This window comes from Pimephales promelas, chromosome 12 (genome assembly GCF_988280905.1).
Source record: "Pimephales promelas chromosome 12, fPimPro1.hap1.1, whole genome shotgun sequence".
NCBI classification, from domain to species: domain Eukaryota; kingdom Metazoa; phylum Chordata; class Actinopteri; order Cypriniformes; family Leuciscidae; genus Pimephales; species Pimephales promelas.
In genome coordinates, this window is record NC_142780.1 from 18693192 (window position 1) to 18712873 (window position 19682).

General features: G+C 37.8%; 1 protein-coding gene across 2 annotated transcripts; it reads right to left on the minus strand.

Moving 5' to 3' along the window:
- Nucleotides 1–2140: 2140 nt before the first annotated feature.
- Nucleotides 2141–19062, minus strand: znf574 (zinc finger protein 574). Of its 2 annotated transcripts, none has more exons than XM_039679910.2 (7): nucleotides 18903–19062; nucleotides 15354–15517; nucleotides 11734–13060; nucleotides 10775–11219; nucleotides 8475–8569; nucleotides 4350–4780; nucleotides 2141–3008 (listed from the first exon to the last, which is right to left on the minus strand). In XM_039679910.2, the coding sequence occupies exons 2-7, from the start codon at nucleotides 15513–15515 to the stop codon at nucleotides 2490–2492; spliced, it is 2979 nt and encodes a 992-aa protein (XP_039535844.2). In that variant the 5' UTR covers nucleotides 15516–15517; nucleotides 18903–19062; the 3' UTR covers nucleotides 2141–2489. The 2 variants fall into 2 exon arrangements, with proteins under 2 accessions (XP_039535844.2, XP_039535843.2); XM_039679909.2 differs by having other exon boundaries at nucleotides 10775–11222.
- Nucleotides 19063–19682: the final 620 nt, after the last annotated feature.

The window sequence follows — 19682 nt, forward strand, 5'->3', positions numbered from 1 at the left end:
CCCAGTTATCCTTATAATATTATATTATAATTAATATTATATTATAATTATATTATCTATTATAACTTACTTATAGGCTTCTAAAGATTTGTACGCCTTCATAGACTCTCTGGTAAACATAGATGGCGTGTCGATGAGATACAGGTAAGGTAAAATGTCGCTGAATGTCAAATCTGGCCTGCTGACAAAACTACCTGTGTTGACTGATGCAACATCTTTTGGTTCTTTCTACCAACCAGTTCGCGCCCACGCCCATGTTGTGACGTCACATTTGACTCCGCGGCGAACAACGATAAGGAGATTGTGTCTCTTATGAAATTTTTTGGCTATGCTCAATTTTAATGGTTTAGTTTGACAGTCTCTCTGTATTAACTTTTTGAAGCATCAAGCAAGCAAGTGGTTGTAGCATAGCTCTCAATGGAGGGAGAGAAATTGCTCAGATATTGATTAATTAAGGATGAACGGTAATCAATATTTTCAAGATGAACGGAAGTCTTAAGTATTTGGAACATTATGAGGATTTTGAGGAGTAGGCTACTAATTAAAGACAAAAGTTTACATTTTTGGATGAACTATCCCTTTAAAATGCTTTCCCCCACGTTGTTTTATTTGTGCCAGCACAAAAACTGGCCTGGTTCTCAGCACACAATTCTGAGGCAGATTGGCAGGACAAATGATGCCTCTTTCCTGCGGGTATCTGGTCATTTTTCCGAGTGGCCGCACACCTGGGAGCGCACATTATCAGTGCGTCAAATGATCTCCGTGTTGCTTAGCAACCGTAAATAGCCTACAGGTAGGATAAAGAACTAACATTAATATTACTATACATTTCGGTAGGCTAAATGTTTAAAGGTGTTGCCAGCCTTTCTAGAACTTCCGCCATCCATGTTATATATATTTTTTTTTTACCTGTGTTTAATTGTAGTGAAGATTCCACTGAACAGCTAAACTAGCCTACTTAAGACGTTCCAAGAAGTTCCCACATTTTCGCATCCTCCAAACGCAGGAAAACCTTCAAGATCACCAATCACGCGCTCAGCTTCCGGCTTCCCATATATGGAAGCGCTAAATGGATGACAGAGGGAAAAGCACCTCAAAAGCCTTCTGATTGGTTAGACAAGCAATCACATTTTTATATTATCGAAAAGAAACTGTAGAATAAATAAGCGTGATATTTCAGGACAGTTATTTCAGTGATGATGATTGGATCTACTCAAGCAAATGATTTTATTTTGTTGCATTGAGTTATATAAAAATCACTATGATGAACAGTTTGAATTTGAATTATATAAAAATCACTTTAAATAAATAACACATTTAACGCCATATGAAAAAGAATTACACTTTGGCAGTACTTATTAAGGAAATACTTATACTTAGGCCTACTAAATAAGATAGCCTACTTCATAGTGAATAAAATGTAATTTCTTCATACACTTACTTCCATTTTATTTACAATTAAATGAATATGTATTAGTTAAAATTTATATTACACGCAGTTAGTTGATCCATCTTAGGTAAGACTAATTTGTAATTTAATAATTACTTTTACTGTTTTTGAAATGGGGTTAAAGTATGTTGCCAAATGTACAGACATCATTTTTACAAACTAAAATATACTTTAATGTAATATAATGTAATCTCTATTGAAACTTGCATGGCATGCATTTAAATATATACTTAATTACACATTTGTAATGATGTATATAATGATGTATGTATAATAACTTGCAATTTAGGACATCGTACAACACAGCAGTTAAAATTATAATCAAATTCTGTAATTGTGCTTCAGTTAACACTAAATTGTGCTTTTAGTCAACACATCAAAATAAGCTTTTTTGAATTATTATTATTATTATTATTATTTACAAGGAAATGGCTTCTTTAATTCTGAATTAAGAGTGTTTGTGGTGCAAGAATCAATAACAATCTTGGTATAGAATAAAACTAAATGATTAAAAATTCTGACCTTGCACCTTCAATTTATTCAAAATGATCAGCAAAGATGATTTTTCCCTGACTGGCCCAAGCTTCACGCGCAGTCATCATCGGTGAGCTGACAAGAACACTTTCTCACCGACTGTATTCCAGTTTGCACACCTAAAAATCTCTTTAAATGAAACTTTAACAGCCAATCAACAAGCTCAAGCTTTTTATTAAAATTTAACACCACAAATTATGGTCCAATTTTTGTATTAAAGGCAAATGAAAAGATAAAATTAAAACGTAATTACAGTGGGAAATTTAATTACAAAAGGCCTTGTGATTTTGTTTTCTCCAGGGTAAAGATGCTGAATCGTTGTACATCTATATCACAAAAGCGAAATATTTCCTAGTCAAAGAGGCATCTCTCACAAATCCACACATATAAATAGACTTTTGTTAAGATCTGACCTGTTGTTTATCTATTGCTGAATCTGCCTTTCCAAAAAAAAAACAAAAAAAAAAAACTAAATCATGTTATGTTCATACCACCCCCATCATCTTTACACAGTCTCCTCTAAAATAACCTCAATAGTGTGAGGCACATCCTGACCTGCCACTACAGAGATGTTGGGAACATTTATAGAGGGCACAGTGATGGTGGGCATGCTAAGGTTGGGGTGCAGGAAGACCACAGAGTTGCCTTCCTCTGCCACCAACATGCCCTCCTGGATCACAGGCATGGCGGACGAGGAGGATGGTGAAGAGGAGGCAGACTCCTGTACTAAGAGGATGGTCTGTACTGCTGCATCATCATCCAGCTGTGCAGAAGGATCCACGGGGTCGTTGGCGTGCAGACGCATGTGTTTGTCGAGGTTGGGTCGTGAGCGGAAGGCAGTGGGACAGCGAGGGCAGACGTACGGGCGTTCTCCACTGTGCACACGGGCGTGCTCCGTCAGCCTGGCTGCTACACTGAAGCTTTTACCGCACACCCAGCACGTGAACGGCCGCTCGCCGCTGTGAATGCGCTCGTGATCCTGCAGGTGCGGAAGCTGCCGGAAACGCTTCCCACAATGAGTGCACTGAAACAGATGTGAGAAAATGTGAAAAGATTGTGACGATGAAAGATTTTCTGATTATGACTAACGAGGTAGACTAGACGAAAATGATCTGAACACACGATTTTATTACAAAGATCTGACAAAATTCTTATGAAAAAACAAAAAATGTATGCTGTAAAAATTGTATAACTATAAGTTTGCAACATGTAAATTGAAATAAGTATAAAAGCCAATAAATAAGCATTTTATCTACAAATGAATAGCTTAGGTTTTCATGTTTTATGTTGATAAATTAATTAAATATTTATAGCTTTAAAAACTACATTATTTGTCTTTTATGCTCACCAAGGCTATATTAAAAGCATTAATATTGGAAATATTTAATATAGTTAAAAAAGTATAAATGTATCGATACATGCACAGGTCCAAGGGCTCGATGTTTGCAAGCACACATGCTCATATGTGTACATGAAAAAAAATAGTCTCTCCCATTCACTTTCAATGGTCGCCCATTGTGACCATTTTTTACCATGCCTACTCTCAAATAAATGAGGCCCACAATTAATCAGATGCAAACAGAAATGTAAAACCAGTCCTAATTGAAAGAGAACAAGTTGACAAAAAGATTGAATCCAAGATTGGGTGAAAATATGGTATAATGAGTGATTTAGAAGCTATTTTGTATAGGCCGGTCACTTTTGACCGGGAACACCACAAGTGTGACTATGTTCCATATTTTTTACAAAACAAAAGTTTCAAAACAAAATTCCTGGTAAAACATTAGAGTAGACTAGTGTGATGAACAGTAGCCATTTTTGTCAAAAAAAAATTTAATATTTCCAAATTTATTCATAAATTATTTATTTTTTACTCAAAAAATGAAATGCCTACTCTCAGACAAACGAGGCCCACGATTAATCAGATGCAAACAGAAATATAAAACCAGTCCTAACAGAGAACAAGTTGACAAAAAGATTGAATCCAAGATTGGGTAAAAATATGGTATAATGAGTGATTTATAAGCTATTTTTTATAGACCGGTCATTTTTGACCGGGAACACCACAAGTGTAACAAGGTAACAGAACTCCCACAAAAAAATACGAAAATGTTCAAAAAACAAATGAGATATAGTTATACAGCTTGGGAACAAAGTCACTAAGTTTCAGTCCAAAGCGATAACATTAACTAGTATTTTCAGGAAAAAGAAAATCTTCTCCGGGTCAAATTGACCCGAACACCACATGAGGGTTAATAAAATAGTAAACTGTACAAACTAAACAAAAGATTGAAATAAACATGAACATTGGGAACCAGCACATATTTGAGCCATTCAAGTTCTCTCTTTCCTGAAAGAAACGTACCTCAAAGGGTCTTTCGTTGGTGTGCGTTCTCATGTGAACGGTGAAGGTGGACGCATAGGCAAACTCCTTCCCGCAGAACTCACATGTGAAGCGGCGAGGGGCGTTTCTTTTGCCAAATGCTCCACAGCAGTGAGCCACGAGATGCTCGCCTAATGCAGCACTGGAGGCGAAACGTCGTCTGCAGGGGGTGAGCGGGCACCGCAGGGGTGTCTGACCCGTGTGAGAGAGGCGATGCAGGTCGAGACCATCCTGAGTCACACAGCGATGGCCGCACATATCGCACTCCAGCTGACCTCCCACCTTGCCCCTTCCCTGACCTTTATATCTGCGGCGTCCCGTCTCCTCCCCCGTGCAGCGCTGCAGGTGCGTGTCTAGCACGGTCTGATTCAGGAACTGAGAGCCGCAGTTTGGACACGTCTTTGGTTCTTTATCTACAAAGAAAGAAAGAAGGATTGCAGGGATTTGAGAGCAGGGTAAGATGTGTCACTAGCTTTGTTTCCATCCAAAGTTGCACATTTTAACTTACATGAAAAATTTGAATATCGCATACAACATTTGAAAAATAGCACCATTTCCATTTGCACCATTTGTAGGTGATTCCCGATCATGTTTCATGATTAGTTATTAAAATGATATTCCCTGTATCTGAGCTAATCCGGAGATTCTATTTGTTCTAACATAATAAACTATCTTCCCCTCAGAGAGCGCACAGATGAAACAAACACCGTCGTGTTATCTTTCCTTTGGAGGTGGATGTCTGATGTGTGAGAACACAATTGTGTGAGACAGTTGAGTTCTGGAAGGTAATTATACCAAACATTTTGATAACAGACTTTGTCTCAGGCATTTCAGAACGACTAAAACAACATTTGAAATGCTGTGCAAAGAAATTAGTCTTCTAGTTAGTCCATTTATCCAATCACATGATCTGCTGAGACAAAGTCACGAGTTTGTTGCGCACAAGGAATTTATTCGGTAAAAGTGTTTCCATTTTAGTTTATGTGCATATTATGCGCAAATTATCTGCCTCAATTGATATAAAATACACTTTACCTGCATTTTAAGATTTTATCCACAACTTGGTATTTTCATCCAGCTTTTGATATCCCAAAATACCATTAAAATATAACTACTAGAAACTGTGCAACCCTTTTCTTTTCACATGACCATATTTAGAAAGGGCCCATCAAATATTTGATTGAGGGCCTAAGCTTCTACATGCAGGTAAAAATGTAATTTATATAAAAGCGAATTTATCCAGGTTTATGAAATGTCAATACATTAAGCCTTTAAAAAAATTGGGATTATTAAATGTAAGCGTGTCAGATGCTTCAGAGTTAACTGTGCCAGTGGCTCTTCTAACAAATGCTATTGAAATATGAATCATTCAACAATTCAACGTACCCCATTAGATGTCACATTTTACCCACTAATGTGGGGAAAGGTGTGACAATTGACCCTTTTCTTCCCCGAGAATTAAAATTCCTATGGTCATATGTTATAGTCACTTTCTGTTTTAGTTTTACTTCCCTCTCATTTCTCCTTGACTAGAGGACAACTTAAGTTAAAAGTGGCCAACTTACCCAACTCATATATAAAGTGCTTATCTACAATAAGAGAAATGGAGAGCCAAACAGACCCCTCTAGTCTTTGGCTTCAGATGCATCGCACATGAGAGATACTTATGTTTATGCACACGTTTCCTTACGCACACTCGAGCAGAAATACATCTATGGCTTCTTATCAAATGAATAAACACACAAACACGTATTGTTTGTTCCTTATCTGAAAAGAGGGCTGCAGACGAAGAGGGGGCCAAAAAGATCCACCTATTTCACACAGTACCAATCAGAGGGAGGGCGGCTGATAAGCAGACATTTCACAGAATGCACAGTGCACACAGAAATAACAGCACTTTAAGGGGGTCACGGGTGATGTGATGTTTAGAAGCAGAGCATTCAAACTGTCAGACTGTGACTGCTTCACTGACCTTTACAGGCTTTTAAAAGCTTCTACTAAGCAACACTGCACTCCCTTGTTTACACCTATATAAGAAAATGACCCTGCTTCATTCTCTCCCCCTGCTTAGCTAAAGGGAGGAACATCTGCGGCAGGGGACTGATACATGTAAGAGGCTCTGTTCGGAGGTGATAGTGATCAACATCTCACCTCTGTTCACCTCTGATCAGAGGTGATAGTGATCAGCAGCTGATCTTATCGATACACACACAAGCCATCCTGATCAATGTGACCTCTGACCCCATCTATTTACTGGAAAGGAATCGATGAAAGCTCATTCATTTGAAAGATCTGTCAAAGAGTTGGTGTGTGTGTGTGTGTGGTCAGAAACACAAACATGAACCCAGACAGAGCTGTGGAGAATTGAGTGAGTTTGTGAGTGTATTAGGGATGTCCATGATCTTTACAGCATTTAATATATATTGAATCGCTGTTACAAAAATCAATATTTGATCCCTTAAAACTCATCTTTGATCACCAAAATGGCATATTTCATTGACAATGACATATTTTTATCATTGAAAAAAAAATATTCATGCCCTAAATAGCTTAAATGTAACTCTACACCCTTGCCTCATTTAGTAAACGCGGTGTATATACACACACACACACACACACACAGAGAGAGAGAGAGAGAGAGAGAGAGAGACAGAGAGAGACAGAGAGAGAGCGAGAGAGACAGAGATGCACTTTCTCCTAAAATGTGAAGCGTTCAAAGACACAAGGAACCTTTACTTTAACAAATTTAACTATATAATCCCAAATTTCAAAGACTTGGGTGACATTTCTAAATTAAACTTTCTCCTGGGAGAAGGAGACAAAACTTATCTTGCTGCCCAATATATACAAACATGCCACAACCTGAGGGGCAGTGAGTGAGTGATCGACACACACACAGATATATCCAGATATTGTGTTAAATGTTTGTGTATATGTGTGTGTGTATGTATGTGTGTATGTATATATATATATATGTGTGTGTATGTGTGTATATGTATGTATGTATGTATATATATATAGTATTTATATATTTTGTATATGCTTTGGCAACATTGTTTGAAAAACTTTCATGCCAATAAAGCCCCTTTGAATTGAATTGAATTGACAGAGAGAGAGAATATAGACCATTTTGCAAGATGTAAACAACACTGGTCCAGAAACACTTCCTGTTTCAGTTTGTAACTGTTTTCTTTATTTCACATGTAAAGAAAACATCTTAAAGATGTTTGTTTAACTTTTTGATTCATTTTTATATGTTCTGTTGGTTGTATTTTATCCCAGCTTTTATGTAGTATTAAAAAACTGTAACAGGAAGTGCTTCTGGACCAGTGTTGGTAACATCTTGCAAAATGGTCTATACATAAACTATGAGAGATAGAGAGACATAAAAGAGAGAGATATTAACCAAAAATTACATTTTACACTATATATATATATATAATAAAATTAAATTTTATTAATATTTAAATTTTTATATTTATTTTATAAATTTTAATAGTAAATAATACAATTAAAAACAGTAATGCAATTATTCATTTTTATATAAAGACAATATAGACTTCTAAAGGTACTTTTTTTGTTATGTCTTTTGTCTGCCAGTAACTCTACACCCTTGCCTCATTTAGTAAACGCTGTGTATATATACACACACACACAGAGAGAGAGAGAGAGAGAGAGTGAGAGAGTATATACATAAACTATGAGAAATAGAGAGACATAAAAGAGAGATATTAACCAAAAATTACATTGTATATATATATATATATATATATATATATATATATATATAAATAAATGTATATGTATATAATAAAATTAAAAACAATAATGCAATAATTCATTTTTATATAAAGACAATATATAGGTACTTTTTTGTAATGTCTTTTGTCTGCTACAATGATATAATGCCTTTGAAATATGTTCATTTGGAGCCTTTTCTCTGCAAATATTGATATGCACTTACTTAATTCAATTAATCAGTATATGATTATATTTTTAATCAAACGACAGCCTTAATCCTAACACTTGAGCGCAATACAAATAGTGTGTGAATGAGAGCTCGTAAGGACAAAAGGCTGAATGTGTAATTGTTTCCTGTAGGCTGACCTTGGTGGATGAGAGAGTGGAGGTCCAGCTCTTTGCGTCGTATAAATGCCTCCCCGCACACATTGCAAGGGAAGGGATGGCTGGTGTGTAGGAGTCTAGAACAGGGAAAAAAAAGAGAGAAAGTGAATAAGAAAGGCTACATCTTGCAATCCCTGGAGCCAATCCAGAAACAATCGCTATGTGAGAAAAGCCACGTTTAAATTCACCCACATTTCATAAGCCACACAGTCATGCACTCGCATAAAGGTATTATTAACATAGAGAAAAATAATGCAGCTTTAACTTTGAGCTGAAGAAAAGTCATTAAACATAGGCGTGCGGGAGAGTGGCAGCCTCTATAAATGTCTTTAATCCCACTCGCATTGGGATTCAAATCACCAGGGACCTCAGTAATTATTGCTGACACCAATAATTACTGCTCGTATTTACTTCTCAGTTTCATCGCAATGTCATCTTTAACCGGTGCCCTCAGTAAAATGACTGGAAAAACGAGATCATCTTTAATTTTTTTAATTACTGACATTTCAATTAACAACACAGTTTCAGTAAATTACTGACATATGCTTATTAGCTGTATCACAGTGCTCTGGAAAATCAAGAAACTTCGATGTTTGAGAGATAATAGGCCTGTATTAATGCAGCATTAATGTGTTTTACTCCTGTGTCACATACCATTATGAGAAATTCAGTAATGAAAGCCCCTGTGGATAGAGTTTAAAATAAATAGGCATTATGATCTTACATTATGTATTATAAAAAGGCATTCTTCAGTTCTACATATTGAACTTGTTTAGAAGAATTCAACTTATACCAGGTTAAATAACAGCACGTTCAAATGTAGTCAAAACACTAATGACACCAAAGACAGTCATATCTCACACTAGACCATCATCATTATGGTACTTCAGTAGAAAGAACATTTCACTCTACTGATTTCTTTATCCCATCGGCAGCTCCCCAAGTGTTTTTTTCAATTCTGCATTCATTTCTAATATGCTGATTTAGTGCTCAAGAAACATTTCCTATAATTAAAGTTGAAAACAGTTGTGCAGCTTAATTTTGTTTAAGATTCATTGATCAATTGAAAGTTTAAAAGAATTAATAGCATTTATTTTAAATAGAAATCTACTGAAACATAACAAATGTATTTCCTGACAAATTTGATTTGAATCTTACTGACCCAGCTATCTGCCACCCTTTTCCCTAATATTATTTTACCATTTTTCCATTTTTTTTTACAAAAGATGCTGAATGTCCAGGGTGACAGTTTAGTGCTCCTGTTCTGATTTCTGCAAGATTCACATTGACTGGCTGCCAAATGAAGGCATTGCTAAATACACCACATGGGAGTCAGTGAGAAATGTCAGAGGGTCTTGTTTAATTGATCACTTCTCTAAAAAGACTAATCAGACGTCTTCTTGACGTTGCACGGTTTGACAGGCAAAGTGCTTCTGGTAAAGAAAAACCTGTAGGGTCACAGACCATAACAAGGAAGGGCACGAACAGGGCTTGATATTGATAACCAACAGAGACATCTCTGTGATTGGTCTGGTGTCATCTTTAGTTCCCACTCAAAAAATATGCCGTTTCCACTGCACAAAAAAAAAAAAAAAACCACTTGTAATACCTTCCATGTTTACAACTGTATCATTTTCACTATATACACAAAATGCATCTGTTCACACGCCTCGTAGTTCAGCCTGGCAGCGAGCTGTCATGATAGACAGGAGAAGAGGCAGCTTTCAGTCCTCTCTTCCCACACTGAGAGCTAGTTTGAGTTGTTGTTTGAGAAACACTGGCATCGTGGTGACGTTTACTTACACCATTACTCCAGCAAGCCATGTCGATGCATCGGATACTGACTACACCGTCTGAACAAACGGATCAGATTTCATCACTTGCTAAATCACAGTGTGGACAGTCGCTTGTAAAGATTAGATTTGAAAACCAAATCGGATTTGTAAGCAGTGCCAGACAATTTAGGTTCTTGCTGACTACTTATACCTTTCAATCTCTATTTACAGTCAGATTTAATATCAATCATCTCTGAGAACAAGCTATTGGAGGAGGATGAATATATTTAAAGAGACAGTTGTGTCATTCCAAACCAAGGCTGTTTGATCTGTTTGAAACCAAAGAAGATATTTTGGAAGTGTTTTTTTTTTTTCTGTCCATAAATTAAGTGTTTTGGACCCCATTCACTTTCATAGCCCAGACAAAATAATTATTTTTTTGTTTTGCAGAAGAAATGCATGATGGTGAGCAAATAATGAAGTTAGATTGCTGGGTAAAACACAGACCTGTGACTCTTCAGCTGGGTCTCAAACTTGAAGCTGGCTGGGCACTCTGGGCAGATGTGTAGACGCCCATCATTTGATTGTCCCCTGCCTTTCCCTCTGCCTCTGACCCTGCGTTCCGGGGGTTTCCCCTGGTGAATCAGCATGTGCCGTTTAAGTGACGTCGGCTGGAAGAAGCGCTTGTCACAGAGGGGGCAGTTGAATATGCGGGATCCTCCGTGGGTCAGGTTGTGACGCAGCAGGTTGGCCGGAGTTGGGAAGTTCTTTTTGCAAATTTTGCAGTTGAAGAGTTTCTCGCCCGTGTGCTGGAACACATGCTCACGCAGGCGGCTGCGCCGAGTAAAGCCCTGGCCACAGTGTGGGCACTCGTGGGGAAGGGCGGTGCGTGACCAGTCGCGGCTCAGCTTGGCGGGTGCCTCAATGGCACCGTCTCCAGTTGCTGCTGCTGCTGCTGCATTTGACAGAAACACGGTAATATCAAATTAATTTGATACGTTACAGGCTTAAACATTATGAACATTGTGAAATACTAATTAAGTAATGGCCATAATCACAATCTGTCAATATCAGATACCAGAAATTTGTAATACTTAGCAGGTATCAGTTTTCCATATTAATAAAAGTATGATAATATTTCAGAATATATTCCGGTTTTCACTGTTTTTATTTAATCAAATGAACGTAGCCTTTTTGAGCATAAGAGTCTTCTTGAGGTTGAGTAAATAATGTCAGACTTGAGTAACCAGCCCTTAAGCATGGTTTTCAACAATTTCTCAATTGTACAAAAGTTCTCTTCTGAGTTACTTAATGTATATAGGTCTGACTATTTTAAGACCCAGCACAGCCTAGAATCATAAACCTGGAGTTACATTATCAGTTAGAAAACCACCCAAACAACAGAGCATGTACGGATATCCTACTTAGTAGGTCTCTTTGGAATTGCGTCTTAAACTCAGTCTGACCTGTTTGCCTGAGGTTCACGCTCTCTCTGGGTTTCACAGCAATAGCTGGAGCTGCAGCAGGGTAGTGTCTGCTTTTCACTTCAGCACCGGGTTGACGTCCCGCAGCTGTGTTCTTATGCTCCCGGCGATGGTACAGGAACTGCGTGGTGCTCATGAACTCAGCCCCACACTCAGTGCAAGTGTGCAACGCCGCCTCGAGGCTGTGCTCGGTTCTGCGGTGTGTGGCCAACTCCTGATCGCTAGTGAAAACAGATCCGCACTGATGGCAGAGGAAAGCAGAGGAGGGTCCCGTCACAGATTCATCAACGGCATTACTTTCCACCTCTGCTTGGGTCTCCTCAACCACAGTGCTCATTTCCATCTCCATCTTATCAATGACCACCTCCATTCCTTCGTCCTGCTTAGATCCGTCTCTTTCCTCCACCAAAATCTCTGTGCCTTCCACAGCAGGTTCCTGCTCAGTTCCTCGCATCCCATCACTGTCCAGCTCAACCTCCACATGTGCTACAGGGGTCTCAGTTATGGTCTGTTCCAGAGTGGTCACCTCCATTAGGCTCTGGCCTTCTCCCGCTGTGGCTAAAAGCAAAAGTCCCTCACCTGGGGCCTCCAGCATGGCTGTGGAAAGCTGTGGAATGGTAGGTGGTGCCTGCTTGGGTTCGTCCTCCACCTCTGAACGGTGCTGCTTACGGTGATAGAGGAAAAGGGTGGTGTTGAGGAAGCCCTCTCCGCACACCGTGCACCGGTGTATGGCGTCTTTCAAGCCATGTTGAGTCTTGCGGTGAGTCACAAGCTCTGGAACCATACTGAAGCTTTGTCCACACTCCACGCAGAGCAAGCTGGAGGGGGGTTTGGCCTTCTTCTGCCCCCTTCGCCTTGTGACTGGGCTGTTCTCTTGAGCCTGGGTCTCCCCAGGCACAGCTGGAGGTTCATTGGGGACACTGTCGCCTGCTCCGCCCTGCTGAGAGATCGCATGTGTCGCAACTCTTTCAGAAACCTCCACAAATTCTTGACTAGTGCTCTCCCCCATCTGTTTGTGTGCCTGCTCAGCGTCCTGGTATTGTGGCTGGTCAGGTAGCGGTTGGGCTGCTGTTTCGAGACTTTCTACACTCTGTTCTCCTCCAGGACCAGGTCCTGTCTCAAGGCAACAGCCCGTCTTGCGGTGCTGTTGCCACAGTGACAGAGCATCAAAGAGAACCTCACAGTCGGCGCACTGGTACAGAACACGCGGAGCATCGGACTGAAAAGTTTTCTTCTGTGCTAGCAGAGTAGACAAATCAACAGCTGTCTGAGACTGGTTCTGGGGATTGGACATAGCCTGCATCGCCACCTAGTGAGATGACAGAAAACATACACATCAAGTTATCTGATGAACTGCTATAACAATTGTAGAGGGAATTTGGGTCAAGGACCCTTGAATTCATTATTTATTTATTTATTTTAAATACCGTTAAAAATGCTACTACTAAAAACTACAATTAATTGAATAAACCCCTTCTAGGATTTTCATGTTTTGATTTCTGAACTATAATTAATTTTGACATATATGGCGAGGATAACGTAAAAAATGTCAGGGTGAAAAAAGGGAAAAATACTACAGGGGGAAAAAAGCCTCATTAAAAGATTTGCATAATTTTTTTTACACTGCTAGGTCAATATGTCTCTTAAAATATTAATTTGACCTAAATATATATATACAAACACACACACTGTACATATATTTCTTTTAACATTTTCTAAAGTTATATAAATTAAAATTACACACATGGGTTTAAAACATTTTAAAAATATTTTTCCTTGTATTTATCATTGATACTAGATTATTTGTCATAGACTTATTATAAATTCTCCAGGGAGTCTAAGAACATACTGAGGTGTTTGTAAAAAAAAAAAGCTTGAGTTTTGCTTTATTAATTTTTTTCTTTGCTTAGATTTTATTTCCAGCTTTTCAGAGTGGACATTATGTCCTCTTGTACCAGCATTGTACCACTCCTTTAATATTTTATATACACTAAAAAGTACAAACAGGTTCAACTTCTTCCTGAACACAGTCACAGAAAAGAAACACTCGCATGCCGAATGTAAAAATCCACTCAAAGAGTTAGCTCATGTCACACTCAATTCAAGCTAGCATTCAGTGTTACTAAGGGCACGGTGTGGGGGTCCGTGCTACCATCATTTGACGCAATCGGCTGCGACAGCCTATTAAACTGACGTGGCACAAAACTGTTAGTGTTTTTTTTTATATAGTTTAAGCACCCACTTAAGCCATCTTGATGAGAGGGTATTAAGAGTAGAGAGGATGACTCAGAGAGACAGGGAGGTTTTGCTGAGGACATCCATAAACCGGATGGGCAGATGCACTTATGTTGTATCTATTTTCAGCGTGGATGTTTCAAATGAGATAAGAGCAGATGGAGATCTGATGGAGATCTAAAAACAAAGTCAAAGAGACGATGACACTGCGAATGGGCAGAACAGACTGCAGCGTCGTCTCGTCCACCAGCTGATATGGAGCAGCATTATAATATATAATGGTAAAAATAAGGTGAAAACTATTGATATAAAACATGTAATAAAATAACTCATGCTAAATAAACAAAAACAAAAAAACTAACTACCGATATCTTCATGTCACTTCATGTTCTTATTTGGCTCTGTGTCTGAGTCATAAGTGTGGGTTTTTTATACATTGTTTATCGGGTTGTAATTGGGTTTTACTTCTATTTGTATCCATAAATATTTTTTTTTTCTGTGAATGAAATAAGTAATTATAGCCTTCAGCATTTAGATATAATTAAAAAGTATACAGAAAGTTATAACAACAGGCCTAAACAGCTTTTTAGCATTTTAACATTTAATAATAATAAGAAAACATTAAAGAGGGTCTGAGCAATAAAATATACAAAAAACTTGATATAGGGAAATAGTTAAAGTTATGTGGAAGGCCTAGTCTGTAGCAACACAATAATGAAAAAATGCACATTTTCTCAGTTGATGTACTTTTTTTCTGAGTGGTGATTTGCTACTTGTTTAAAAAGCAGAAAGACAGAAAAAAAAATTTCAACTGTGACTAATATCTAGCTTGAAGAGAGCAATTCAAATCATTAGAAAAACAGTCAAGCATGAATTCAGACTTGACTGTTTTTACAACTACTACAGTAAAAGTGCATACACATCAGAGCGTAAAAGACAGAATCTCAAGTGCCTAATTTCCCCCCTGTAGTGAAGAGGCAAATTAGAAGCTGCGCAAAAAATAAAAAAAACCTTACCAAAAACCATACGCTTACAAAATGATCCTTTCACATATCCTTTCAGTACACCAATCAGGATTATGGGAAGCTGCTCATCAAATTTTCTAGTCTATTTGAGATAATTATAGTTACAAGTTCAAGGGGTTTTAAGGGAATAAAATAGATTAAATTTTTCACTGGCTTTCAGGAAACGCATGTTAATGAACCCCATTTAGAGATAACGAGTAGAGTAACACCACAAAGAGAAATTATTATTTAATGAGAAGGAATTTGACAAATCTATCTATGTCATGATGTGACTCTTAGGAAAGAGGTGACTCCCTGTGTGGGTTAAAGCTTTGAATTAGTTTAGGGGTGAAGTGAGTGTACCTGTGACAGACCAGCAGCGGCGGCTGCAGCCTCGATAGGCGTCTCATTGGGCAGGAGCTGTGGAGTCTCTGCAGTGCAGGTCATCTGATGTGCAAGCACTTCCTCTAGTGTGGGAAACTCCCGGTAACAGGGAAAGCACATGTACACAGAAGACGACTCCATGGCTGCTCGAAACAAACAAGAATATGTTGATATAAACAATAATACACACATAAAGCCAAGAAATGAAATCATTCGCTAAGAGGGTAAAATTTTAAGGTCTGATTCCAATAACAGCGCCCAGAAAATGTACAATTAAAAATAAAATGAAGCAATCCAACAAAATTTTTCAAATAAATATTTAGCACTTAAAGGGATAGTTCACCCAAAAATGTAATTTCTGAAAAAGAAGACATTTTGAAGAATGTTTGTAACCACAGACTTCTGTGGTATTTTTTATTTCCATTCAATGGAAGTCAATGGGGTCCATCAACTGTTTGGTTACCGACATTCTTCAAAATGTACTCTTTTGTGTTCAGCAGAAACAGAAATTCATACAGGTTTGGAGCAACTTAAGGGTGAGTAAATGATGACAGAATTTTGATTTTTAGGTGAACTATTCCTTTAACATTCATTTAACAAAAAAGTGAAAGATCATTTTTAGAAAGTTTAATGCATACTTTTTTAGACAACAAATAAATGCAGCCTTTGGCATTACAACAGCAATGCTTGCTGTGTACTAAACAAAAAAAGAAACTAAAGCTTTAGTTTGACGAGTGGATGTTTTTTTGGCCGATTCGGCTGCATGTCACACCTCCATTACAGGTGCTCTAAGTGATGTCAGGCCAAAATATTTTTTTTGTCACATACAGCAAATATCTCCTAACTATCCGCTAGCTGCCTGTCCCCTGAACACACTGTAAAAAAAACGTGGTCTCTGTAGACACCACAAATGGCAACAAAAACGATCTTGGCTTACCTGCACCACGAAACCTTAACAAACAGTGTTCCGGCCAATCACTGGCAAGAATTATTTGAGGGTGGGTTTGGGGGGTTAGTGAGCGTGCACATGAAGGGGGTGTGTGAAGGAGAGAGAAGCATCAAGAGTCACGTTCACAACTGTTTTAGGAAGCACAGAAGGGAGGGGGAGGAGACCAGATGCGGAGGAGGGGGGGGTCTAGCTAGCCTCCGTTTTGTTTGACAATAGTTCGAACGTCACCCAGGATCGTTTAGAGAACCTTTAAGTTGACAGGAAGAGGATGGACTGGGTTGTTTTAAGAAAGAAAGGAGGATGAATGTAAAATAATACACATTCCATTGCAGATGGCAAGTGAAATGTCCTTACAGCATATTATCCGTGACATAATGTGGGGGCTGAGCGCTACTGTACATGACGTGCAAACTGTGGTAAAAACAAAGCCATGCTCATTAGTTTCAATCAGCATAATTTATCAAGACAGCACAGAACTGAAGACTAAATAATTACAGCTGGAATATCACAGAGCAAGCTTAAACGAGAGTCAAATTCATCCTGACAATCATAAACATGCAAAGCTGCACCTAAATGTATGTAAACAAGGTGGACAGTAACTAAGTACATTTACGTACTGTACGTACTACACTTTTTGAGTATCTGTACTTTACATGAGTATTATTTTTTCTGGAAACTTCTACTTTAACTTCACTACATGTGAAGGACAAATGTCGTACTTTTTACTGAACTACATTTCTGTGATTTTGGTTGGAAATGACAGTCGGGTTGACATCAGAACCCGACTGGTGTTGGTTTCTGATGTCAACCCGATTTCTATTTTCTACCATAATAACCATAATACGACGTCTGTCTGAAATTGGAGTTAACGTCAATCTGACGTTAGCGTCAGATTGTTAATGTCAATCTGACATCCACCTGTCATTTTCAACGTTGGATTTGGTCTTCTAAATGTGAATTTTGTCATTGTTTTGGAGGACACTAGCCTATAGATAACAGTAAGGCTAACATATTCATAACTAAAAGCCCAAAAACTTTAAAAAGAGCACTATTTGAGGGAACAGCCATTTGGGTGTCCAAAAACCGTTATTGAGTGCACTTATACAATCCCACATTCAATCCCACAACTGGAACTGTGTTCTAAAAATAAATTTGATATTGATATGAGGGTAGGTAGGCAGGCATAGATTCAGAGGCATACGGTACTGTAAGTTTTACATAACACAATAATAAAACAATGCACTGACATTTACTTTTGATGCTTAAGTACTTTTAAAAAACGAGTACTTCTGTACTTTTACTTAAGTAAAAATCAGTCTTTACAACTTTTACTTTTAACAGAGTAATATTTGGCAAGTAGTGTCTAAGGAAGTTGTGTACTTTGTCCACCTCTCTGCAAATTCTGGATATCAAATGATCCCTCCTTTCACTAGAAGGCAATCGCCTGTATAGTACATGTCAGTAAGGTTAACCTGGCCAATTTATTCAGTAATGGTTAAAAATGTCCTGATTTTCAATTTGACCGATACTTGTCGAAATATATTGGTTCTTCAATAGGAGTCAACAATATTTTAAAAAATGTCATGAGGTAACATAAGTTAGGTAGGCCTAGGTCTCTAACAGAATATCTATCACCCAGCAATGGATGATATACCCAACAATCACCAAATTAAATATATTATTAATTTTATATTATTTAAAATTAAGCTGTAATTATGTATATATATATATATATATATATATATATATATATATATATGACAAAAACAACTGATTGTTATTATGTATAATACATATGATTTTACTTGAATATTAGAAAAAACTGTATAAAAAAAAAACAAGTCATCATTGTCTTCTAGAGTACTGTCAAAAAGCAGATTTAGAATCATTAATAACGAATTCGCAAATCAGTCATACGACACATTAAAAATAATAGTATGTCACATAAAACAATCGATATTAATGAATCTCTTGAGCTTCTGTAATAAACTCTGAATCAAATTCTGCTTTTGATTTCAGTAGGCACTCCCATTAATACACTATTAACGTTACCTATGTCTATAGCAAACACCTAAAACGGTTGATTAACTACATGGGTTTCTCTCTTCCACCAAACTTGTGTTACTCATGGAGGATCTGGATAGACAGCAGTACGATCATAGCACTCGACACAAGCTAACTAACACCGGTTAGCTAACACAGCCTCAACCAGCGGGCTCTGTTGGCCTGCTAGCTTTTAGCCTGCTAGCTTTAACTAAACAGTTCATATGTTATAAATATATATTTACAGAACTACAGTCTTTGGTTTATTGACCGTTATGTGTTCAAAGTGCAGCCGCTGTGGGTGCTCGGTCGCGCTCAAACATTGAAAGCATAGCGCGAGCGAGCGAGAAGCGCCGAAGAAGGGCGGCACGCGCTTCTTCGGTGGTAGTTTGGCGGAACCCGCCCGTTATCAAAGGGCGAATGTCTCCCCCAGTCGAGTCTCCGAGACGTCAGGTGTTATTCAATTAAATAAATTGTAGGTAACCTTGGATTACTCGTAAAAACATTGTTCCAGTTATATAAAATAAACAACTCACCGATTTATGGCCCAGTCCTTTCGTATCTGTCAGAAATGTTATTTTGAACGTCTCAACAAAGCGCGATGTCATTGGTCCACAGCAGTTTTCAACTCCACCAATAGAATTCCTCAAAAGTACAGCGTACTTGCAAAAATGCGTCACCTGGGACTCTGCTGGTTCAATACTGTCTATGGTTCAATATAACATCAGTAATAAGTACAATTTTCTGCGTTTCGGCTTTGGTGAAGAATGGGTGAAACCGGTACCAAAGTCCCTTTCAAGGACTGTACAGACCCTTTATAATGTATCTGTGTCTACTTTAAAGGGACTTCATAATGGGTTCCATTATCTTAAAGGCGTTACAATTGTTCTCGGATGCATGCCTCGGGCCTTTCTGTCAATCAGTAGAGATTTTGACTGTTCATAATTTTGACATTTCAGTTGTGGTTAGATATCTTGGTATATACATTTGCAAATTTACATCTGAAACTTTTTACTAGCTGGCTGGAACCTGGCTATCCTTAGATGTGGTGATCCTTAGACTTTCACAGACTCTCTTTGTATGTATGTGCTTAATATTTAATAAAGCGTTATTTAAGTTTATTTGGGAAAATAAACTTAAATATTAATTAATATCCCTCCCATTAATATTATTTTTTAATCAATTGGCTAAAACATTGTTTGCCCAGGAGAATTTTATATGGTTTTATATCACCAATTTATTATTTGAAAAAATGTGTGTCTGATCAAAATGTCTGCTATTGTCTAACTCTTAAACTGTCGAATTATTATAAGCAA

What these genes read in the sequence shown, in the direction of transcription:
- znf574 (XM_039679909.2), bottom strand. Translation starts at nt 15,515, where the DNA reads ATGGAGTCGTCTTCTGTGTACATGTGCTTTCCCTGTTACCGGGAGTTT. An exon ending in CGTGAACCTCAGGCAAACAG is followed by an intron (nt 11,223 to 11,733) that starts GTCAGACTGAGT and finishes TGTCAAATGCAG; the next exon opens with CAGCAGCAGCAGCAACTGGA. An exon ending in CCACTCTCTCATCCACCAAG is followed by an intron (nt 4,781 to 8,474) that starts GTCAGCCTACAG and finishes CTTTCTTTGTAG; the next exon opens with ATAAAGAACCAAAGACGTGT.